The sequence below is a fragment of the Biomphalaria glabrata genome, chromosome 4 (assembly GCF_947242115.1).
Source record: "Biomphalaria glabrata chromosome 4, xgBioGlab47.1, whole genome shotgun sequence".
Lineage (NCBI taxonomy): Eukaryota > Metazoa > Mollusca > Gastropoda > Planorbidae > Biomphalaria > Biomphalaria glabrata.
The window spans coordinates 52513409-52539847 of record NC_074714.1 but is presented as its reverse complement, the minus strand read 5'-3'; the positions used below and the strand labels follow the sequence as shown (position 1 = coordinate 52539847).

At 36.5% G+C, this 26439-nt stretch overlaps 1 protein-coding gene across 2 annotated transcripts in view; it reads right to left on the bottom strand.

Moving 5' to 3' along the window:
• Nucleotides 1-26439, bottom strand: part of LOC106073644 (protein jagged-1-like) — a 47681-nt gene that overhangs the window by 4355 nt on the left and 16887 nt on the right. The window contains exons 2-15 of one of the 2 annotated variants that reach the window (XM_056025475.1): nucleotides 21550-21706; nucleotides 13996-14120; nucleotides 13260-13395; nucleotides 11432-11586; nucleotides 10391-10527; nucleotides 9638-9757; nucleotides 8520-8712; nucleotides 7794-7918; nucleotides 6465-6686; nucleotides 4576-4622; nucleotides 3645-3742; nucleotides 3400-3526; nucleotides 2299-2420; nucleotides 338-474 (exon numbers count right to left, since the gene is read on the bottom strand). In XM_056025475.1, the coding sequence (XP_055881450.1) occupies nucleotides 338-474; nucleotides 2299-2420; nucleotides 3400-3526; nucleotides 3645-3742; nucleotides 4576-4622; nucleotides 6465-6686; nucleotides 7794-7918; nucleotides 8520-8712; nucleotides 9638-9757; nucleotides 10391-10527; nucleotides 11432-11586; nucleotides 13260-13395; nucleotides 13996-14120; nucleotides 21550-21612 (1807 nt within the window). In that variant the 5' untranslated portion in view covers nucleotides 21613-21706. The remainder of the gene's footprint in view (nucleotides 1-337; nucleotides 475-2298; nucleotides 2421-3399; nucleotides 3527-3644; nucleotides 3743-4575; nucleotides 4623-6464; nucleotides 6687-7793; nucleotides 7919-8519; nucleotides 8713-9637; nucleotides 9758-10390; nucleotides 10528-11431; nucleotides 11587-13259; nucleotides 13396-13995; nucleotides 14121-21549; nucleotides 21707-26439) is intronic. The other variant, XM_056025476.1, reaches the window with a different exon arrangement.

The window sequence follows — 26439 nt, the reverse complement described above, 5'->3', positions numbered from 1 at the left end:
CTGTCCTGAATAATGATTAGATATGAAACTTTGTTTTGTCTGGAATGGACTGACTACTGATATGAGCTAACAAGATAGACTAACTACTGATATGAAATAACCGGATGGACTGACTACTGATAGGAACTCACCAGATGGACTGACTACTGATAGCAACTCACCAGATGGACTAACTACTGATATGAAATAACCTAATGGACTAACTACTGATATGAACTAGCCGGATGGACTGACTACTGATATGAATTCACCAGTTGGAATGACTACTTGTATTAACTAACCAGATTGACTACTGATATGAACTAACAAGATGGACTGACTATTGATATCAACTAACCAGTTTCCTGTTGGTTCTGATTGGCCTGATGTCTCAATGTATTAAAGTCAGCATAATTATTAAGCTCAGCTTTATCTGGTAATGTAACTGTCCTCTTAGGTTCACAGTTTTGAGATGATCTTGTCAGCTTGTCCTCACTAAAAAAAAAACAATGTGCCCAATGATAATTCCCAGAAGATATTAATTTTATTAAAAAACATTAGCAATGAGAACCAAAGTGCAGAAATATTAACATTTATAAAACTATCAAATATTCAGTGAGTCGCGTGGTGCCTGAGCGGTAAAGCACTTGGCTTCTGAACCATGGCTCTCAAGTTTGAATCCTGGTGAAGACTGGGATTTTTCAGGATCTTTGGGTGCCTCTGAGTCCACCCAGCTCTAATCAGTACCTGACATTAGTTGGGGAAAAAGTAAAGGTGGTTGGTCTTTGTGCTGGCCACATGACACCCTCATAAACCGTAGGCCACAGAAACAGATGACCTTTACATCATCTGCCCTATAGACCACAAGGTCTGAAAGGGGAACTTTACTTTACTTTTAAATATTCAGTGCTTCTTTAATCTCTTTCAGTCGCAGTGATGTAAAGCACCACTAAGGATAAATCTCTCCGTAGTGTCCAAGGTAATTTATAAGATAAGCTCTAAAAAAAATAAGATGATGTCCAAAACAGGTATAGTTTATTGCATGATTTTATGAAATGCAGTTTAATTTAATACAGTTTAACTAGAGCCTTTTTTGTGGCACAAGATATGTCTGTAGCAGTTATATTGTTGTGACATTTCTTGTGATGAATAATGTATTTCATAAAATTAAGGTATCCATTTTTACACATTCTACTGAAAAGTTCTTTAATGTATCATGGTAAAGAACGCCCTAATCGTGTGACTTATCTATGTCTGATGATAGAGCTACTTGACCTGATAAGCTTCGGATCCTAGCTGACAAACATTTACTGCATATTAAAAGTTTAGTTTTGCATTAGCTACAAGAGTCTTGGCTCAAAGTACAAACACTGGGTTAACAAAGTGATTCTTTGCTGACCAGTGGAAGTAGTGTACTAAATATTTAGCTGTATGACAGTAAGACAAGACTTGGGACAGGCTGGAAAATAAGCAAGACTTTTATTTCAGGTTAAGGGATATTCACCTCCTGACAGAAAGAGAAGTAACACTTTTTTCCTATCAGGTTCAGAGCATGAACCACCTGCCCATAGCAGAAGGAGAATTAACACTTTTTTACCTCAAAGCAGAATGTTAGGGCATGTGCATTGTTCTCAGAATTATCCCTCAAGGTCTGGTACACTAAATACCTTAGAGTAGAGTTAACCCCTCCTTCCAAAAAAAAATACCACATAGTAAAATTGTGGCAAGCAAGAGTTATTATGTCACTATGTAGATGCATGCAAGCATGACAAAAACACCTTCAAATCTATATCAACAACTGGCTCCCCGTGGGGAATCCTGTATAAATAAGGGCTCAGGATTACAGATTGAAAATATGTGAAGTGTAGGAACAAGTGAGCCTAAAACTTTTTTATTGACACCCTTTTTCTGAAGCACTTCTAGAATAGCTTTCTAAAAGATACATAGTGTCGCATGGTCTCAATTTGTGAAAATGTCTGACTTTAAGTTTTTTTTAATGGCTTTTGTAGAGCACAACTTTCATACTTATAGCCAGCTCAGAGCGCTGTGGTAAAATCTCTTTTGTGGACATGCGGGGAAAGGGGAGATCTGCAAGAATGTTTCTGTGCTGCCTTAGGAGCACATTACACAAACTCTGCTAGAGGCGAGTTTCAAACTTGACCTTCCTTGATAGGCCACTCAGACACACATCCCACTATATGATATAGGCTACGCATAATTGTCAACAGTGAAATCATTTACAGCCTAATTTAGTACGCAAGTCTACATTGCAGTTTGTGGGAATGAAATCCGGTTACATAACAACCTGGCAATACTTACATTTTACAGTAGCCTCCATCGGGCATGGAGCATTCATCCACTTCCACATATGTTGGATTAGCACACTGTTCTGCACTATGTGTGTCTCCACATTGGACAATAACTTGAGAGGGAGAAGTACTCTGATGACAGGGGAAAAAAAAATACATTAACAACACAAAGATTTTCTTTTTAACTTATATATCATCAAGAACAGCCAAAAACACGGGGAAATATTTTTGACCAACCTTATGACAGAATGGTTATAAAATTATTATTACCAGAAGTGATAATAGCTTTTAGGCACTTCACTACCTAAAAAAATCTTAACTCTTTCTCTCCTAATTGACAATGCCAACGTTGATTCGACCTTCATTAAACTAAATTGATTTTTGGATTTATGAACTTTAATTTGTTTTGTAAAAAGAGGATGCTATTTCCTACCATTTAATACCTAATATAACAATTTCTGATAACAAACAAAAAGGTTATTGAAGTTTATTCAAAACAGAATAATGAAATACAAATGACCAAAATGAATATTACTATTGAAACGAAGAAAATAATTATGGAGAGAAAGAGTTAAATGGCATGTGTCTCAAATAGCCACTGACAACCATTCCAACTCCTGGCCTTGACATTTGGCTCAGATATTAAATTAAGACAAAACTATTATCACTTAAGAAATGGACCAATGGATAGTATCTAGCATCTAAACCAGAAAACTTTGGGCAGGAGGGGCTGGTAAATCCTTGGTAGCCTGCCAACAAAGGAAAGCCAAGAATCCAAAATTTGCAGCCAAAATTAAACACAGGAAAGGCTCTGGGATTCAACCATAATAAAAAAAAATCAGAAGCTGGCACACTTGAGGCAGCTTGTAAAATATTGTGTTTCTCTCTGGCAGACTCTGACAGCATATGATGTAGACTGATATTTTTTACAAAGCTTCTTTAAATGCATAATGAAGAAAGCCCATATTCAATCAAACATCATACATATGTAAGATATATAAATGGGTCAAAACTACCAATGATTGTAGCATTATCATAGGGACAAAACACTACGCTGATGTGTGACTGATTGACCAAGGACTAACTACTGCTATAAAAAAAATCTACATACATCAGCACATTTCTCTTTGGCCAGATTATTTCTGTTAGCGTTGTTGTACATGTTGTTCTCAAACACCAGATTGGAGCCAGTTGGGCTGATGCAAGTTAAATCTTCTTTTTGTGATTTTGCATGGCGCCTAGAGTAAGAAGAACAAAAAAAATAAATTCAATAAAAAAATGTTTTATCTGGATAGCACTAACAGAAAAGTACTTAAAACAGTTTTGAGTGAAAGAAAATTATTTAGGTACCAGTACCTTCTTCTGAAAATGATGAATACCACTATAACCAAACATGCTAACAACATCGCTGCTACAATAATACCAATGTACCATATCTGGAATCCTTCGTCTTCCTAGAGAATTGCAAAACAAACATATCTTACCTTTAGTAAAATCATTAAATTTAGAAAGCCTTCAGGACAGAAGACTTAAAAGTAAAGTAGCAATTATACATAAAACACTGCACCATAATCTTCAAATACAAAAACAAAATTTAATAAAATACTCAGAAAGACACAAAGATAAAGGCGCATTCCTCGTCCCATATCCTAGGACAAATATGTACAAGTGCTCCTTCTTCCCTAGTGCTATTAGAGCATGGAATGGGTTGCCTGAGCTAGCCAGGAAAACCAGTGACTTGGCAGAATTTAAGTCATTGGTTAATATGCATGACTAAATGCATGACACGTAGGACGTAATCATCTTCTTTTTTGAAGTAACGTCAGTATCATATAAGATTAGACTTATAAGTCTAAGTAAAAACTGTTCTTATATTTTTCAAAGAATAAAATCATCAGGTAGCTCTCAACTAAATTAATTTGTTTGGGAGATATTTTAAAAGCATGTTACACATATTTTTTTCTATTGTAAATACATTAGGATCAGAGGGAGGAAACTCTTGTAATATACACATTTAATAAATCTGACAATCTTTTTTTTTTCACTAATTACATAATACAAGAGCTGCAGTTAAATGAGTGGCAAGCAGAGGCAATAGCATTTAACCCTGTATCATATAAGATAAGAAGATAAGACAGGAAGACTACTAATATATGAATGTTTTTATTTGTAGGCCTACATCTGTTGTGCAAGATTCTTCTTTCTTTCTTGCTAAAAGTTTTTTCTTTCTATTTTATCTTTCATTCTATATATGTAAATATCTATGTATCTTAAAATTTATCTGTACCTGGGACTCTAATCTATGGGCATCAGCCACCATACTTTCTGATGAACCTGAAGATAAATCAAAAGATTGAAAACAAATAAAAGCATGTTAAGATTAACAGTCATAAAACTTAGTAAATCATAAAAAAAAAAAAACACTTTCAAATATTTCATACAGTCTCATAGAAATTACAACTTTTAATAGAATACTTAAAAATTTTACAACTTAATCCATTTGAAACTTATATCCACTATCCTACACTTTTCTTTTCAATTATTTAAAATATTTTATAAAATTTGTTGGATTTACTTAATAAATAAAGATTAATTCTTAAAGTACTTATTCACACAACTAATACAGAAAGTTGTAAGATTAAAATTAAAGTTTCATTAACCTCCACCAATCATTAGTTGATATTAAAATGTCATTCATGAGAAACTAATTACATTTTTGTTTAAAATCACGAAACCCCTTACGTTTCCCATCAGCAAGCCTCATGCTTATTGTGTGTATTAGTAGGTCAATAAATGTGCATTCAGTTTTGTACTATTTTGGGGGTAAAAAAAATGTATACTATTTCTTTGAATATAAACATTAAAATAGAATATTAAAAAAAAACACCACCACCATTTTAAATAAGAAGAGCAGAATCCTACTTTAGTGGTCATGTATTTTAGTTAAATAATAAAGGGCTAGAAGAATATATAAGAAATACAAATCTCCTTTGACAAATCAACAACAACAAGCATGCATCATATAGATGGAATAATTATCTTTTAATTTAACTTGAGAAGTCACTGTAGTTTTTTTTTAAAGTGACACTATTCTAGCTAATTCTCTTTTGCCTTAAATTGACCACTGGCAGACAATTTTTTGTCTGCATTCATGTTGGCAAGATATGCTATTACTACACAGCAAAATGCTGCCCTCTTTTTAAATAATAACAAAAAAATCACATTATAAAATACTCAAAAAGACACATATATTAAGGCTCATTTCTTATTCCATATGCTAGGACAAATTCATGTAAGTGCTCTTTCTTTCCTAGTGCAAGTGGAACATGGAATGGGTTGCCTTAATCAGCCAGTAAAAGCAATGTCTTAGCAAGTTTAAATCTCTAATTAACATACAGAACAAGATAAAGAAAATGGCACTCGTAGGATATGATTATCTTCTCTTGTCAGGGAACATCTGTCATTTTTTTTAGGTAGGAGAGGAGAAGATTCATTAAGATCTTTTAGACTATTTCCACTACAGCCCAACATAACCAACACCCTGTACGGCAGTGCTGAACAACTGAAGAAAACAGCACACTTTTTTTCCTTGGCACAGTCTGCAAAAGAGATCACAGCTCAGCAGCAATAAAGCTGGCTAGAAGAAGAAGAAGAAGAAGAAGACTATTTCAAACAATGTACAACAAAAGGACACTGGATACCATACAACATTGTCCACTCTTCATACATTCTGTCCTGCAGAAAGCTTAGGTTTGGATGCGAGTATCATTTCTGAAATTATATCAGGAACTTACAAACAAAGTTGATGACTGAGTGGTTAAGCGCTTGGCTTTCGCATCCTGGTGAAGACTAGGATTTTTAATTTCGGGATCTTTGGACGCCTCTGGGTCCACCCAGCTCTAAAGGGTACCTGACATTAGTCTGGGAAAAGTAAAGGTGGTTGGTCATTGTGCTGGTCACATGACACCCTCCTTATCCATAGGCCACAGAAACAAATGACCTTTACATCATTTTTTTTTACAAGCAAGGTTAGCATTAAAGCAGACAGTGTGTTGGTAAAAGCAAAAAAAAAAAAAAAAAGCAAAGATACATGAATGGCCAATGCAAAAGCCACAACAGTTGGTTTATGTGTTTGGAGAAGATTATAGCAAAACAGGTGAAGATCTGGTGAATTACTTTCAGCTTGTGTAGTTTCAACCATGATGTAAGTTGTAGATGGCGTTGTAGTTGTACTAGGAGTTGTATCTGGTGCTGTAGTTACACTAGTGGTGGTAGGTTCCGTGGTTGTAGCCGGCTCACTAGTTAGAATAGACGTGGAAGTGACCAGTGTACTGGTGGTCGTTGGGTTCTCAGTGGTGGTACTCGGCAAGCTGGTGGTGGTGGTGGTGGTGGTTGTAGCTGAAGTAACATTGACATTGAAACTTTTTATTTGGACCTTATTGTTGAAGAACAGCTTCTTAATTACCAACTCTTTAAGAGCAGGAATAATTTGGTGTGGTTCAAAACATCTATTTGAAAAAATGCCTTTTCAATGCTAACAAGATCATATAGGATAAAAAGAGACAGACTGATGGTAAAGTGGACACAATAGAGTAAAGAGGGTGGAAAATAGAGAAACAAATATAAAGTCTAATGGACTAACAATATTTCAAACAAATGTTTGGTCTTTTGGCTGCTAAGTCTTTGAACCACAAACATTCATTTTATCACTACTGAGATTAGCCAACATGTTATATAACACCTGCCTTAATTACAAAGACATTAGCTTAGAATACTTTAACTACAAGTACGTATATTAGTAAAATACAACAAATCTAAAACCATGAAGTAATAACCAACACTAACATGCAAGTATCGAAAATAAAGTGACCCTGTCAATAAATACATTTCATTCATACGACCAGATTAAAACAATAGATAAGAAGCCTATAGTAAATCCTGACAAAACTTTAAAAAAAAAAAAAGTTATAATAAACATTTTGATTACTTTTTAATAATGAAACTTTAATTTTAATTATAAAAAAATAAACTTTCATAAAAAAATGTAGCAAGAGTAAAAGTTATAACATTCAATGTGAATAATAAAATCATTTTTATGTAAAATGTTGAGAACTGTTGTGGGCTAATCTAATCTGACTTCATGTTGTGCAATTATTACTTTAACATTAGCCACAGAACATTACAAAATAGATAGACTTGATAACAACATTCAGTTCTATAAAATGAGACTTTATTAAGCACTGGGAAATCCGTCCAGTCTTTCTAAAACGTCGCTATAACTAACTACTATTCAATTACTATTCAAAACAGCCTACTTCTAACATAACGCCATGTTGGTCTCTTGTTCGCCTAAGTCTACCACGTCATTAGTCTGTCTTACTACGTCATTACTTTTACCGTCGCTAAAACTATACACAATATATTTAACTAACAAAACTAACCTACTCTCTAAACTAGTACATTACAGAACTTAAAACCACTAGTAGAAACAAGTTAAATAATTACTTGGCACTTCTGTTGTTGTTGTTGTAGTTGTTGTTGTAGTTGATGTTGTTGTGGTAAGAACCTGAAGACAATTGGCTCCATAGTATGGCTCTCTACACAGACATTCATATGATGTTGCCCCTGGCCTATAAAAAATACAAGAAAATAAGTTATGCCTTAATATCAAGCTGTAATGAAAAGCTAACGGAGGCACTGTGGCTGAGTGGTTAAGGGTTTAGCTACTGAACCAGGGGTCTCAAGTTCGAATCCTAGTAAGACTGGGATTTTTCATTTCTAGATCTTGGGGGTTTCTGAGTCCACACAGCTCTAATGGGTACCTGACATTAATAAGGGAAAAGTAAAGGCGGTTGGTCGTTGTGGTGCTGGCCACATGACACCTTCGTTAATCCTGGGCCACAGAAACAGATGACCTTTACATTATCTGCCCTTTAGATCACATGGTCTAAAAGGGGAACTTCACTTTTTTAACTTCAATGACAGCTAACCCGGATTTAAAAATAAACAAAGACATTTTTGTCCATTACTGGCCTACAAAAAGCAAACTACAATAGCAATATTGTACATTGAAGAAATTTTTTTTTCCAAAGTACTATTATAGTTTTTACGATGAACCAATAAATAAGAAAGGTTTAAATAAGTGATTACAGATTTAAGAAAGCATAATCAATGTACAGTTCTTAGTTACTTCTTTAAAAACAAACAAGACAATGGGTGTTTTTGACTTACTGGGATGTGCAGGTGCCACCGTTAGAGCAAGGAGACTTGCTGCATGGGTCAACTCTTGACTCACAGTTCTTACCCTGCCAGCCGTCCTTGCAGGTGCATAAGTACGTGAACTGTGAGCTATGAGCAAAACAGGTACCTCCATTGAGACAAGGTGAAGACTTGCAGGGGTTGATCAATTCAGAACAGTCTTTACCTAGTCATCCAATTTTAATGAACAAAAAAATAAAACATAAATAAAAATGTGTACAAGTGTAAATGAACATTGCTAAGGTAGATTAAACCAGTCCTATACAGTTCACACAAGATTAAGATAGTATTTGGTGTATTAACTTTTTCAGCTATTTATTTACCTCACCCCCCCCCCCCCCCCCAATTAAAGCAAATGAAAAATGAAAGATACAAAGATAAAGGCACATTTTATAATCTACATCCTAGGACAATATCATACAAGTAGTCTAACTTCCCATGTGTCATTGAGTATTTTTCCTGAAGCAATAAGGAAAATGAATGACTTGTTGTGTTTAAATCTTTACTAAGGTTAACACATTAACTTTTTTTCTTTTTAATGCCTGGTCGTACTTTCTATATATAAAATAGCATATATAAATCTAGTAATGGTCAAAAAACACTAAGTTATACTCTTCAGACATGGTCCTTAGAATTCAAAAAGTCCTTCCTTCAGGGAACAGTACCAGGAAAAAGAAGAAGAGGCAAACAGAGAAAGCGATGGAAAGACAATGTGAAGTAATGGACAGGCCTGTCATTGAATGAAATTCTATCCAAGGCAAAAGACAGAAAGGAATAGAGAAAGATGGTCGACAGATCTTGTTTGAAGCCCCATGGTTCTACAGGCTAAGGGATAGGTGAAGGTAAAAGTGAATAGCCAAAATCTTTTATGCCTGCTCATTTGAAGTGGAGAGAATAGTCTAAGTCAAGAATATATATATATATATATTATATATATATATATATATATATATATATATTAGGATATTATTTGGCACCACATACAATATATAAGTATAATATAGCAAGGATCACATGTACAGCTTTCTGGACAGACACACTGGACATAAACCAAGTCTCACAAGCACATCTTTTTGAACAGATAGTCTCACCTGTGTAGTTTGCTGGACAAATACACTGGACATCACCAGGCAAGTTCCTGCACTCTCCTCGTACACAAAAGCCTTGTTCACATTCGTTTATATCATCAGCGCAGTTAGGGCCCTTCCAGCCTAAAGATACAAAACCAAGTGAAAGATTAGCTCCAAACTCTAAATCAGGGGTTCTCAACCTGTGGGTCGCGACCCCCTTGGGGGTCGATTGTTGATTAGCCAGGGGTCGCCAAAGACCATTGAAAAGATGGATTGTTATTGTCTATTGCTGTGTGTGTGTGTGCCGGGGGGGGGGGGGGAGTCACGGCTAAATGGAGGATTGTAAAAGGGGTCGAAGAGCATAAAAGGTTGAGAACCGCTGCTCTAAATGATTAACAGCCTAGATGACCCAGGTCTTAAAATAAAGATGTATTATAAAGATCTTACAACAATAATGATATAAGGACATGTAGGCCTAGTAGACTACATAGATCTAGCTATTCTTATTATCTTACTACTAATTAAAAATTACTTTTTTTCTTTTTTTTTCCCCATGAACTGTAAGTTTGTTTTTTACACTTATTTCCATGTAAATTGTGGGTTTTGTAAGACAAAAATCTATCATCATATTCTTTAAGACCAAGGTACGTAAATTTAGACATGTTAAGTCTCAATTACATCTGTTTTACTCTAATAGTTAAAGAAGAGTTTCTGGGCTGATCATCAATTACACTAATAATAGAAACAATTTAATGAATTGCCTTAATGGCATACCTTTCAGGCACAACTTGGAACCTGTTGAAGGGTCACATGTGTAGTGGCCAGAACTGGAGTCCTGCTGCTTACAATAGACACTACAGGACGTTGTGTAGTAGTAGGCATCACAGAACATGCGGAACTGGTAGGTCATCCTGGGTATGAATCAGAGGAAGTTAGCACAATGAATGATGGGAAATATATTTTGGATTGGTAATGATCTTGGAAACTGTATTATATGCTCTAATTTGCAAGACCAGTCAAGTTCCTAGTCTAACAGTGAAAAGACACAAAAAGATAAGCAGAGTGGAGGAGAAAGAGTGAAATAGTGCAAGAGAAAGGGATGATGGGAATTAAAGGTCAAGACAGCCAATGGAATGTTGAGTTGGGGGTTCAAAAAAATAAATAATAATATTCTTGTTAAGCAATGAAGAACAGCACAAACTGATGTTACAAGTATTGAGCCAATCTAGAATTATAAAAATCTTGACAGTCATTGACTCATAAGAGGCACAGTGGCTGAGTGATAAAGCAAAGTAAAGGCTTTGGAACTTTGTGAAGACTGGGTTTTTAATTTTGGGATCCTGAGGGCACCTCCAAGTCCACCCAGCTCTAATGGGTACCTGACATTAGTTGGGGAAAAGTAAAGGCTGTTGGTCATTGTGCTGGCCACATGACACCCTTGTTAACCCTGTACCACAGAAACAGATGACCTTTACATCATCTACCCTATAGATTGCACGGCCTGAAAGGGGAACTTTACTTTCTATTGACCCATAATCATAATAATTTTTAGGACTATGTGTAGCAAAAAATGTCATAACTTTGTATTTGAGTGTGCATAACTAGGTATGTATGTTATCTTTTGTCAAGGAAAAAAAATTAAAAAACACTCATTATAAATTAACAGGGTTTTTTATAATTAAGTTTCAAATTATTATGGATAATTTGTTTTTTGACCTCAGGACCAGATGGGCCTAACATGGCTAAGCATCTCTGACTACGAGGTATGTTTTAAAATCAGCTAATTGAAAGTAGAAATCCTGTGCTATTTCCTACCTGTAATTGCCTTGGCTCATGGTTAAAGAACTGCTCCACTGTGACTCTTCCTTTGACCTATACACAGGACTTAAACTAGCAGTTATGGTAGTCAGATAGTCATCTTCAAAGATGTCATCATCTCTGACCTTTACTGCAAGGGTCACACTGGAATCCTGGGGAAAGATGATGCTCAGATCCATTATTTGAATAGATTTTAAGAAACAAGAAACACTAGACACCTAATCTGGGTGTAATAAATCAAAGATATTTGGGGTTAAACTTTTTAAGATAATTAAGACTTACAATTCTACCTTATTAAAAATTATAGAATGAATAAACAATACTATTCTTAATATCATTTAAAATAGTTTATACATTCATTAAATTCGGTGCAAACCTGAGGTTGCTTAGAAGCAAAAACATACAATTAGGCCAGTTAAACAAGTATAATGTGTTTTAATTAATATATGTTTTGGATTAACTCTAAGACCAACACATGTGTGCACAACATAGATAACAAGGAAGTCGAAGGAACCAAACAGTTTGTATTTACTTCTATAAATATTATTATAATGGAGAATATATCCTAAAATTGAAATATAACATAAGCCGTACCATAAGCAGGTGTCATAATAAGCTATTATTAAGAGTAGGGTATTAAGAGTTAAAAAGTAGGCCTACAAGTATTGGTCTTATAAATTACAAACATTCCTTATTAGCAAAAAATTAATTACATCCTATTTTTATTATTATTAGAGCTTTTATATAGCGCTACTTTCATGCTTAAAGCATGCTCAGAACGCTTTGGTCCAATCTCATTTGTGGACCAGTGGGGGGAGGGGGTATCTAGGAGTTGGTTTTCCGTGCTGCCTTTAGGCGCTCAGTAAACGCAACTCTGCCCGAGTCGGATGTCGAACCTCGAGCCCCTTCTAGGTAGCCAAGACAAGCCAAGTTCAAGCGCACTTAGCCTCTCGACCACGCTTCCCACTAAGCATATGGAGAGGTTAAACTAGACATGTAGGTTAATTATAGACTTAAGATAAACTAGACATGTATGTTAATTATAGACTTAAGTTAAACTATATAGATACAAGTAAGGCCTATGTTAATTATAGACATAAGTTAAACTAGACATGTATGTTAATTATAGACTTAAACTCTGCCAAGTCATTGGTTATCATGGCTGATTCAAGCAACCTATACCATGTTATTATGGCACTAGGGAAGAAGAGCACTTGTAAAAAATGTGTCCTTGCATATGGAATAATAATTGTATCTTTATCTTTAAATTGTGTCTTTCATAGTATTTGATTATGTTGTATTTTTTGTATTTGTAAGTTATGGTTTAGGGCAGTGTTTCTCAAACTGTGTTCCACAGAACACGAGGCCAGACCCTAGGTTTTCCATGAACAATTGGAGTGAATTAGTAGACCTTCACATGAATTAATCCCACAGTGAATACAGAAAAGAAAAATTGATTTTACTAGCAGCTCTTCTTGGAAACAACAGCACAACAGCCAACCACCTATACTTTCCCCAACTAATGTCAGGTTGAGTTGGGTGGAATCAGGGGTGCCCTAAAAAATCCCAAAATTCAAAATCCCAATCTTCATCGAGATTCGAACCCAGGACCCCAAGTTTGGAAGCCAAGCGTTTAACTGTTAAATCACTGCACTCCGGGTTATTTCATAGGATATCATATTTCAGTGTAACAAAAGAGGCTGATCATTGAGATTTAATAAAACTAAAATCTATAGACTAAGCATGCTGACAAAGTGTCTAATTAGATCTAAATTATTCATTGCTTTTGAGAGTTAGTAACATAAAGGCCAGCACAGTTATGTACCTCAAATTTGTTAACTGATGCAATCAATGGATTAGGAACACCTTTCATGTCTGAGTTGAAAACTATATAGTTTGTATCTTGCCAATGACCAGTTTCTCCTTTCAAAAGATATTGACAACCTCCATTAGTAAATGGACTGAAAAAGAACATGTCAGTATAAATAGTATAATGAGTCTTACAAACTATATCCACATAAATTCCATAAACTAGTCTATCATAAACAAAAATCTGTTATAGACCTTAGGTATGTATATATATAGAGAGAGAGAAAGAGAGAGACTCTCAGCACAGAATCAAGTACAACAAATCAATGGTGAGAGCTGTAAATTCATTTTTTTATTGTCTGCAATGATTTGTGACCAGAATCAATGGCTATTTAAGTCACTTAGAATCTAGATCTAGACGTAGACTCTAGACTCTAGATCTAGTTTTAAAGGTTAGGGAAGGTTCAAGGGTTAGATGAAAATTTGTTGAATTTTGATAGATCTAGGTCACAGTAGGTGCAATTGACATGTTAATTAAGAGACTTAAACTCTGCTAGGTTATAGATCTACTAACTTGTCATAGTCATAGATTGTTTTTTTAATTCAAGCAGCCTGTTATATTTCTACTTTCTAGTCTTCAGTCTTATTGTGCCTAGACTGCCTAGGGCTAGGGTGTCAATCTAGTCATGTATGTAAATTCGTGATTAAGTGAATGTGGTATATACATTTATTCATGTTTCGTTTCGACTTACGTATTTTGTGGTCGTCCGTAGCAGAAAGAAAACTTGGGGTCGCATTTGTTTGTATCCCAGTCTTCTCGACACGAGTCTGAGTAACTTGAAAATTTGACCTCAATCTGACCAGATCCTAAAACATCCTGAAATTTAAAAAAATATATATAATAATTACAATAGGACTAGATCTAGATAGAATTTAGACTATATCGACAGTACATATAACTAGCCTATATAATAACCTACTTTGGGTGATTTTCGCTGTTGTAAATATAAACAATATAAACAATGCAAGACTTCTTCTAAGTTTACTTAAACGTCAAAGAGAGATAGTAGATAGCCTACATGATCTTTGCATTCTGAACCTATATGTTACCCCAGGCTCATCAACACTGGATTTGTTCTGGTCCTAGTGGGTGCATCAAGATATTTATCCATGTTTTAAGTTTTGAACTCAATGATTCAACTCAATGGAGTCAATGGCCATGTCATTCAGTGTTCACCCAGAACAAAATAATCTTGTTTGCTTTAGCTACAAGAAGTCACATTGGTAGGTCATTGCGTTTTTTTTACTCAACAACTTAGTTTGGCTTCACCTTCACGTTGGACCGTTGTGGCACCACACAAGATCTGTTGACCGTTCATCTCCATGCCTCTGTCTTTTTCCTTGGAGAGAATCACAGAATCTCTCTCCATGGCAGGCCCTTCCATTCATTTACGTTGTCTTCCCATCGCTGTCTCTGTCTGCCTCTTCTTCTTTTTCCCGGTACTGTTCCCCGAAGGAAGGTCTTAATTGCGAGCCAACAGGATCTTAATATGGCCATAGAAGTTTAGTTTGCTTAGAAACAATTCAAACTAGTGAATCTAACTAAGACGGTTGTATTGATCCATAGCTCATAGACATAGAGTGACCTATTTGTAGATATATAGGTCTTGACGGTCTAGTAAATAAAAGTGATGGAGCTGTGTTGATCATTGACGTGACGCATACACATTTTCAAAGACACCGGACCATCAAAACAAGATCGTGCTAAATTGTGTATTCTTATCTTATAAATTACAGACGTTACTTCATAAGAGAAGATAATTACGTCCTACGCGTATCCCTTGTTAGTGTAGTAACGCATGCTAGTCAGTGACTTAAAATCTGCCAAGTCATTTGTTTTCCTGGATGTGTCGGGCAACCCATTCCATTCTGTAATGACACTAGGCTAGGGAAGAAGAGGCGCTATGAATTTGTCCCAGCGTATGGAATAAGAAATGTGTCTTTGTGTCTTTCTGAGTATTTATTAGGTTTTGTATTTTTAAATTATGGTTTAGTGTATTATTACTGCTTTACTTTTTTGGTCCTCTGAACTAAAGGGTCTGTGACATGGAGTATTCAAAGCTGCATATCATCGATGTCCACTGTTTGATTACTTTCGCATATCTGTGGTGGGAACAGCCGATTTTTCTTGTGCGCATCGCGAGTTGTACATAAAGAAAGACTTTTGGGATACATCCGGCGGACATGACGAAGCCAGCGAAGGAGGCGTTGTCTGGGGATGGGAAAGAAGCTGTTGAAACCCGTCCAAGCGAGTATCTCTTTTTACACAGTTTTTCTTGCCACGTGATTTCAGGATCCTTCGGAGGCAGCGCAAGTGAAATTAATGTATTTTTCACTCTTTCTTGGCGTAGGTGGTCCATGACTCACTACCGTACAGTAACTTGCTCAAGACACATGTCATATGGAGACCTCCATTTTGGGGTTAGTGTAGGGTTGCCCGATAACAGCACTCTCAGATGTGGACAGAGAGAGTGACGAAACCTTACAAATTTAAGGCAAACCAAAAAAAAAAAAAAAGAAAACTTTAAAATTTAAAATCGCAATGTAATGGATGAAATATGTTGCTCGATCATTGGCTGTAAAACTAAAGAGAATACAACAACTGCTTTAAAAAAAAAAAAAGGCTTATGTTGAGTGAAAACGCGTCAGTTATTTGTTTATAGCATTCTCAGTACGCTACGATCCAATCCCTTTTGTGGACAATGTTAGGGTTTGGGGAGGGGGTATCTGGGAGAAGGTATCCGTAAGCTTTTTGTTTTTCTTTAAAGTTGCTCGAGGTTTTATAGACTAACAAATCGATAGTTTAACATTGTTACGAACGACCTGATCATCTACACAAGGCTTATCCCCCCTCAGCTGACTACATTTTCTACAAAAAAACAACATTAATTAATTACGACTAATTGATTAAGTAATTGGTAAATTCTTTTTATAGATTAATTTGTTGACATCGACAATGAATAATTATGCTTGGTATCAATTTTATCACAGAATGGAAAGGGGGAGAAATAACGTGCAAAAGATTCCACCCAGACAGACAGACAGACGATGACTCAATATAAGCTTTGTAAAAATTCACAACTCTTGAGAGCACCGATATAACAGGTTTCAACAACACCATTTTTTTACGAAAGGGGCTTCTCATAATGTAAATGAAAATGTCTATCATTCAAATAATTTTCAATTGCAGTAGGCCCCCCCTGGTCAAACAACTAAACATCGTATACATCACTACTCATTTTCGTTTAGGTAATGTATGCATGGCAATATATTGACATCATTTATAAGTCAGTTTGTGCATTTAAACCAGCAAATAAAAAAGACTGAGGGAAATTCGATTCAGACCTTGCAACATATGGGGGCAGATGATGTTAAGGTCATCTATTTCTTTGACCATCGGTTAACGAGAAGGGTGTCATGTGGCCAACACAACGACCAACCGCCTTTACTTTCCCTAAGTCAGGTCTGTCTGGAGCTGGGTGGACACAGGGGCGTCTTAAAAAGTCCGAATTTCAAAATCTCAGTCTTCACCGAGATTCGAACCCAGGACCCCAGGTTAAGAAGCCAAGCGCTTAACCACTCAGCCACCGCGCCACCAGCTGGATAATATGCCTTTGCAGTAAACACAGAGAGAGCCGGGCATTTTTACACATTAGACCACTGCCTGTCCCACCGAAGTCACGATCTCATGTCCTCCTTTTTGCCGGACGTCTGGTTACTATTTTTGTTGTGAGCTGTTGTTTTTCCCTGCACTCTTAATGCTTTTAACTCTTTCTCTCCGTAATTATTTTTCCACTTTTCGAAGGAATTCTTTTTGCTCGTTACCATCCCCCCCCCTCCCCTGTTATGATTAGGCTTCAATAGTTTTGTTGTTTGTTATCAGAAAATGTTGTATTTGGCATAGAGTTAAAGGGAAATGCATGCGCCTTTTATATAACACAAGGTCAGGTTTATAAAATTAAACATTAGTTAAATTTAATGAGGTTAAATCAACGATGGTATCGTCGATTAGGAGAGAAAGAGTTAAATCACCTGCACATTTTCCAACTAAAGTTCTCGCTATTTTCAACTTCAGGTCAAATAGCTCACAGGCCCCGCCCCAGGTTTCTAGCATGCTTAGGTAACACCCACATCTCATGTACGTCAGGCATGTTGACATGGTCGTCACACAACAGACTATCAAGTTTCTTGTAGATCAGGGGTTCTCAACCTGTGGGTCGCGACCCCCTTGGGGGTCGATTGACGATTTGCCAGGGGTCGCCTGAGACCATCGAAAATATGGATTGTTGTTGTCTACTCTTCTATTGATGTATGTGTGTGCGTTGGAGGGGGGGTCGCGGCAGAGTGGGGGATTGTAAAAAGGGCTCGCCGAGCTTAAAAGGTTGAGAACCTCTGTTGTAGATGGTGCAAAAACAAACATCAAAAAAACTTTTCTGTAGGTGTAGTCTACATCGTTTCGTCTTGAAACACTGGCTTACTACGTCTATTGAAAATATCAAACGTTATCAGTATAAACGAATCTTAAGCTCCAGTGGGGTACATTTCCAATCCGGAAGTGGATAAGTAGTGACAAGTAGGTCTACAAAAACAAAAACAAGCCAAAGATAATTTTTGTGTCTAAATTTTTAACAAATTCTTTTCATTTCTAAAATGCACGATTTTGACTTTTCTTTTCAGGCTAAAGATTAAAACAAGGAAGTCTTCATGTGTTAAACAACCATAAAATTAAATTAAAAATAAAATGGGGAGTAAATAACTTGATAGACTAACGGATAGGCCTTGATACAGGCAAGTTTTAGAGGTCTCGTATGATCGTGAATGTATGCATGCAATACTGCATGAATAGAATACTCTAAGTCGACTTGTACACCACTGGCATGGTTTAAAAAATAGACTTAAGTTAAGAAAGAATAAGATCATATATGATATAATAGCTTTAATGATCCTCTGTTTTGTGTGCTTGTAGTGTTTGTTATGTGTAATGCACCAGAGTAAGAAACATTTCCTCAAGGAAAACAAAGATTATTATCAATATTAGTATTCGAAAATGTGCCTTTACAAGAATTCACCAGTAGCTTAAGTTTAAACTTTATACTTTATGCTTTGTTTAGGAAGTAAGCGTGGCTTATTTTATTTTATTTTTAAATTAAATGCATGAATAAATATGATGTTATCTTTTCTAGTCATGTATGTTAATCCGTGATTTAAACTCTGCTAAGTCGTTGGTTTTCCTGGCTGACTCAGGCAACCCATTCCATGATTTAACGGTAGGACTACGAGGGAAGAAGGAGCATTTGTATATAATTTGTATATAATTTTAAAAAATGTCGCTTTAAAAATTATTTCTTTGAGAGGTGGAGGGGACAGCCCATAAATTATCTCTTCCAATGGAACACAAGTGGTTTCGAAGTCTTAAAACTTACAACACAACATTTAACGAATAAAAGGGAGAGAGAGAGAGAGATAACGTTGTTTCGCATTTTTCAAAGTATAATAATTAATATTCCCTCACTGAAAAACGTAATAATGTAAATGTAATTTAACGAATAAAAGGGAGATATATATATATATATAACGTTGTTTCGCATTTCTCAAAGTATATTAATTAATATTCTGACACGTGCCATGGGCTGTTACAAGTGGACTAAAATTCTTATCTTCTTTTAATTTTCACGCTTTAATTTTTCAGACCATTTAGTCTCAAAATAGGTTTAGGCAAATTCACTATTTAAAATAACAATTTCAGTGTATGTGTGTGTGCGTGTAAGAGGGCGTGATTAAATAGAAAAACGCTCGGGGGTGGAGAAGGATATTTCGAAATTATGTAAAGTTATTTAAATGAGAGTCTCGTTGTTTTTTGTCTTGGTTGTTGTTTTTTAGAAAACTTGAAAAGCCGGTTAATGGGTTTTGTTTGACTAGTCCAAGGAGTTGTAAGATTTGAGGTGCGCTCTTTGCCATTGAAATAAGAACATTTTAGGGACCTCAGAAAGAAGGGAGAGAGAAAGACAGGGTCCATGAATCATTGGGCAAAGTTTTAACTTGATCCGAGAATGAGAAATGGGAGGAAAAACACGTACAAACTTTTTACCAGACAGACGGACAGACAGAGTGAGTTGATATAAGCTTTGTAAAAAAAAAATATCAGTTTGGGGATCGAACCCATGACATTCACTGTCAACGTTACGCTCTATCAACCATAAACTATGAGCGGATTTTTTTCTTGAAATAAATTTTTTAATGCCACCTGCCAACTTTTGAAGATTTTCCACCTTTTTTTAAAGGAAAAAATTGAAAACAAAAAAAAAAGCAAATCTCTTAACCCAATAAGAGCATTAAGAACTAGGTTGCAAGATTATTATTGCAACATGTGGGTCTCCATTGCAACCAATTAATAGCAATAACTTGAAATTTACGACCATCTCTAACCCGATTCGTAATAAGCAGAGATGCTTTGGTTAACATTTTGGGATTCAACATTGAAGGCGCAGTGAATCTCGAAATGATGTGCATCGGACAGAAGCGAGTACCTCGAATGTCCGTTCATGTGTCGCAAAAAAATTATCTTTATTAGAAAGAAAAAAAAAAAACTAAATCGCCTGCGCTTCCCCTTTCCCCTCTCCCCCCCCCCCCCCCCTTTATTTGACATATATTGAAGAACCTTTATTGGAAAGTGAAGGTTAAGCGTAGACCCCTTCCATTCACTAGTCTGAGCAACAGCGCCCCCAGTCACATCCCGTGTCTTTTCTTGACGTTTTTTTCTCCAGTCAAAAAAAAAAAAATCCCACTTTTGACAATATTTACAGAAACTAATGGGGAAATAACTCTCTGTTACAGACTAAGGTCACGACTGATTGGGGCTGGGGGGGGGGGGGGGGGCGCTACCAGCAGACACTACTGCTTGGGATACGTTACTATGTGAGGTACTTTGCTTCATATTCATAGCTCTGCCTCTTTTTTTTTTCTTTCTCACTCTCATTTTTTTTATATTCCTTTCTTTCTCTCAATCGAACTCTTTCATTCTCTCTCTCTCCCTCTTTCTCTGTGTTTATATGTCTCACTCTTTCTCTTTCATTCTCTCTCTCTTTCTCTGTGTTTATATGTCTCACTCTTTCTCTTTCATTCTCTCTCTCTGTGTTTATATGTCTCACTCTTTATCTTTCATTCTCTCTCTCTGTGTTTATATGTCTCACTCTTTCTCTTTCATTCTCTCTCTCTGTGTTTATATGTCTCACTCTTTATCTTTCATTCTCTCTCCTTCTAAGCCACAGACATCTTTCTTTCTTTCATTCTCTTTCTCTCGTTAGTTATCTCTTTCCTTCTCTTTCTTCCCTTCACTCTTTCTTTCTCTCCTTCGTGTCTTTCTTTCTCTCTCTCTCTCTCTTCTGGTCTTCAATACATTCTCCCAGATTTAAAATTATCTCTTAAAAGTTTTTTTTTGTTGCTTTTTTTGTTGAAGATATTTCCTTTCGCTTCATAGATGACCTACATATTTAGCCACATCTGATGCACATAAAGCCGTTGTCCGCAAGGTGTCATTTTTAATCGTCCGTCTCCTTTTTCTAATGCAGTGATTCCCAAACTTTTTCCTTAACGGAACACTCCGCACGTTTAGAGTATTTAGCGGAACACTTTTTTTAGAGAGACTAATCCACGTTGTGGCTTCATCATCATCGAGATTCGAGATGAACCATAGTCGTTTCACGACCGAAGGAGGCCGTTGATGAATTCACATTGTGGCTTACTAGTTAAATATTCCAGTAGTTCGGGAAACTAAACAATGTCAAAGACGCCAAATTAAAATTTCACTAAAGCCAACTAAGTAAAAAATAAATTATTTATAATTTAAACTCTCCGTAATTATTTACCACATTCTGATGGAATCAACGTTTCTATCGTCGGTTAGGAGAGAAAGAGTGAACACTGTCTCAATGCGTGGCAGTTAACCTTCGCGCCAAATCTCCTTTTGATACCGCTAATTGCACATTTGTTTTTAAAATAAGCTTTACGTCATGCTGTCGCCATATTTGTGCTATAAATAGAAGAGCTTACAAAATTTTGTTTCTGCAGTTAAAAAAAAAAACCTAGCTTATCAACACTCGGGATACGCCAAAAAACCTAGCTATGCATAGTTTTTCCGCCAATATGCTGAAATCTTAGTCTTCCAGCTTTGGATCGCCATCTTGCATTTAATTAACTACCCGGACATGACCTGAAACAATAGGTATGAAGAAACAATGGAGACTTACTTGAAGGCAGCCAACGAATAAAAAGCAGGCGAATACTATCTTTCGTCGCCCTAGAAGACTCATCTTCACAGGCTTTGTGTTCTCGTATCTATTTCTTTCTATGCAGGCCAATGTATTGAACTGAATCTTAAGTCCCTGTATATGTCAATGTGTTAGCCTGTGAAATATAAAAGACATAATAGACTAAAAGGAATATCTTAAGTACTTAAAGTTAACAAAAGCAGTAAATGTCAGAGTTAAAGCCCTTGTTTGAATACGAGGAAGACCTAAATAAAGACAATAAACGTTGGTTATTTATTGCAGACACCTTCAACATTATCATTCCCAGACAGTAACTTTGATCTCAGTTGTGTAAAAGACATTACACTTACATAACAAAATAAAAATAGAACGAGAAACCAGTGAGGAGGTGCATCTAACTGTAATTCGTATTTTAAAAAAAGTATCCCATACCTATTAAACACACCTATATAGAGTACAATTCTTTACACACACACACAAGAAAAAGCTGCCCACCATTGTTGCACACCTTAATCGATGGGCCCTTGGCTTTTATTTAAATACAGTTGTTTAGCTTAAAGCGAAGTGGTTGTTGCTTTGCCTCCTGCTCAGCCTGTCATGTATCCGATTAGCCCCGCCTAGAGGATCTTCAACATCAAAGTTAATAAGTAACATAAAAAAATATGTTCCAAAAAAAAATAATACAATTCCTCTTTTCTGAATTGTATGCCAATGTGCCTAAACTCAAACTCTGAAGTTGGCGACTTTTTACAAGAAGATTAGGCCTACTTTGCTCTTATCATAATATTATTATTATAGTTCGTCCATCGTGGTTCGATGATGACCACTTTGTCATCGGGGGGGGGGGGGGGCTGAGGGCTTTGCACATGGGTTTTATGCCTCCTCATGTGGCTGGTGAGACCCAATGTGACCCCGGAATCTTCGGCTGCACACTGGGCAGGTTATTCCAGATGGAGCTAGTGTCGTGAGCCTTGCTTTTCTTCTCTGGCGTTTTTCTTCTGCCAGCGTTGTTCTCTTTTCCTCAGCAACCTGTGCGCCAGTTTTCACTTTGCTCTTAATAACTAATGATTGATAGATGAAAAAGGAACATTTATCAACCAGCCCCTAATCCCCCCCCAAAAAATATCCTGGCTACGCCCTTGTATAAATCTACTCCCAGTTTGATGACATAGATCCAGACTGACAAACATAAAATGACAGAAGCCTAGACTGAATTCTTCATAAGACGATGCGCAATTCTTGAACGGCTATTTGTTTGACTCCTTAGTGCAGCGGTTCTCAACCTTTTAAGCTCGGCGACCCCTTTTTTAGAATCCCCCACTCGGCCGCGACCCCCCCCTCTCCCCACACACACAGCAAAAGAAGAATAGACAAAAACAATCCATATTTTCGATGGTCTTAGGCGACCCCTGGCTAATCGTCAATCGACCTCCAAGGGGGTCGCTACCCACAGGTTGAGAACCCCTGCCTTAGTGAATATAAGCTTCTATTTCGACTGACGTGTTCAAGATAGTGATCTAGACTAAATTTAATTTAAGAGGATTATATTTTGAAAAAAAAAAATGACTGTCAAAGCAGAGTTTTCCCTGTGTCGCTAATTAGCCAATTGTTAGAGCCATTTACGAGATCTGCGTCCAAGTTTTTGATGATTCCTGATCCCATGAAGAATTTACAAGATGAAAGGAGGAATTGTTAAAAAAAAAAAAGAAGGTGTAGACAAGAGTAATTGGAGTAGTCTTAACTTCGTACTTGTTACGTGAATGACGTCATCAGTATACGCTGAGTTGACAACCATTCTTATAATCGAAGCCGAAAGTTGTGTTGTTTTTAATCTTATCTCTCGACGACGCCGTTGAAATAATGGAAATTGAAAAAATAGTGGTCAAATTGTCCGAAAGTGATTTTTGTTTTGTTTTCAAAGTAAAGCACCCCTTTCAGCTCTTGCTACCTATAGGTCAGACAATGTAAAGGTCAACTGTTACAGTGTTAGCACAAAAATCAGCCTCTTCTTCACTATATTCAAATTGTTAAGAACTCATTTTTAAAAACACTGTTGGGCCTATATAATTCACACATAGTAAGCTTTTTGTACTCTCTTTGTCTAACCTTTCGAGATACTATCTCTTCAACCAGGGCCGGCCCTTAGATAAATGGAGGCCCCAAATTTAAAAAAAAATTATGCAGATTATTCAAAACCTAGTGCACTCCAACAATAACATTGATGAAACTTTCGCGATTTCTACTCTAGATTATTAAAGAATATATTGCGCGAGGCCCCCACCAATCGGAGGCCTTGGGGGCTGCCTAGTTTGCTTATACCCAAGGCCGGCCCCCTGCAACCTCCCCGATACTTTATTGAAAAATTAATATCAGCGGTATGAGGACGGAGTAGCCAAAAAAGAGGCAAGAAGCCCGCCCCCCCCCCCCCCCAAAATGTAAGGATAACGCAATGTTATATAATGACTGAGTCGTGGGCTGGGGGCTTACTGAAATTTGAACCCATAGGCATGTGAATTACGTCAGTTTAAATAAGGAAGCATTTGTTTTATGACGATTGGACCGATTGTTCCAATTTTTGGGTCCCTCGCCTGGCAGGGGTCCCGCAATTTTACATTAAGAATAGCACTATCAGTCATGGCTCTTGTCACAGACTTTCAAAGAAATAGGACTTAAAGGGTTAAGATATTTTGAGTACCGAATGATTGACGTAACTTTAACGTTGCTTCCTAAGCATGTTGTATAATAGTCCTACATGATGATATAATGATCTGATTAATAGTAATAGTTGTTACTGTTAAAAAAAAATTGAAGAGGGACCCCGCAATTGGTAAGGCCGGCCTTGAATTTGCTGGCCTTGCGCCATGTCAGTTTTATCGATAGTCAGTGAGAAACTTTTTATGACCTGCTAAACGGTACGAGTATCTCCTGTTACTCGAGAGCGTTGTATAATCGGACTTTTTTTTTTCTTCTTTTTCTCCATTTCATTATTTAATGAATTGTTCCGTGTGAAGTCAAACTTTTGCTCCAGTTTTTTGTTATACCCGGTCTCGGCAATGTCTTCTTAGATCTCCAAGGTTTATTGCTAGCAGACGTCAGCTGAGATTGAAGACAAGAAACTAATTGCGATAACCGAGACCAATCGTTATAGAAGGCTTCAACACTGACCTGCAACGTCACAACCTGTGGGCAGTTTAGACGTCACAGGTCTCTACGACGAGGCAACGAGCTATTGGTCTAAACTGCCCACAGGTTGTGATGTTGCAGGTCAGTGTTGAAGCCTTCTATAACAAATGGTCTATCGATAACGAACTTAATGAAGTTTTGTGTAAATTGCTTTTACATATCTTTCGTGCTTACAGCTATGGTCCAATCTCTCCTGTGAATCAATGTGAAATGGGGTATCTAGGAGAAGGTTTCAGTGCTGCCTTTAGGCACTCAGCAAACACAACACAGCTAGAGTCGGGATTCCAACTCGAGCCCCATTATTAGGTGGCCAAGCTGTAGTTAGCGGTATTGGCCTCTCAGCCACTCATTAAAGAGAATCGATCACGTGCACGACAGAGTTTCGTCCAGATCACTATCAAATTTGATTATATAGTCTTTTTTTTTTCTTTAAATAAAACTTAGAATTTATGCATAAATTATATCACTAATCTCGTCTGCTAGATTAAATCACTAATCTCGTCTGCTAGATTAAGTCACAAAGCTCGTCTGCTAGATTAAATCACCAAGCTCGTCTGCTAGATTAAATCGCTACTTACGTCTGCTAGATTTAATGTCTACTCACGTCTGCTAAATTTAGCCGCTCAGCTCTCGTCTGTTAATCGCTACTCTCGCATACAATTTCCTCATACAAACAGATTTACAACTGTTTTAACTAACAATTTCGAACTGCCTCGGCCACGCACGCGCACACACACACACACACACTAAAATTGAAATTGACAACGGCTCATTCCAACCAAGTTCGTCAAATTAAACACAAAAACAGTTCAACCATGATTCACGGCATACTTTAATGTTTCTGTCCTTTGTACTCTTATTGAAAAAAAAAGATAAAATCTACTGAAAGCACTACTTGAAAGTGTACCAGCACAAAAACATCCGCCTACAAAATGTCTTCTCACACGCGCACACACACACACACACACAAACAGCACACATACAAAAACACATTAACACATATGAGATAATCCATGCAAACACTATCAGAGTGTGTTCACTAATATGAAACTATTGAAACATTTTGTTCTATCTGCCAAAACAACATAACCATTCAATTTGTCAATATTGTTATTGTTACCCCAATTTAGAGCCCCAAAATGTAAGATTTCGTTGAGAATAATATTTTTTTTTAATCCACCATGCTAACAAGTATCTAAAAATAAATACCTAAAAAAATAACAAAGCTTATATAAGGGAATGAACTGCACATTTACAGCCATATACCTCAATATTTTAAGGTTTATTTCCATTTTCCTCAATCAAGCAAAAATAATTATTTATCACTTATTAATTAAAATCTTGTTTTTTTTTGTATTGATTGATGTTTTGTTAGAAAATAAATTATAGCTTTTATATAGCGCTACTTTCATGCTTATAGCATGCTCAGAGCGCCAGGGCCGGTCTTACGCCACTGCAACCTATACGGCCGCAGTGGGCCCCGCACTTTCATAGGCCCCGCGCAGATTCTAGGTGTAAATTATTAAATTAAACCCTTAGACATAAAATATGATTAAACCATTTTAACTTGTTATTAAAGGGTAGGGCCTACATGAGATACTCCTGAAATTGCTAAATATACGAAAAAGTCATGAAAATCTCCTTAAATTATTGCAATCTTCTGAAACTCATGCTAATCGCCTTAAA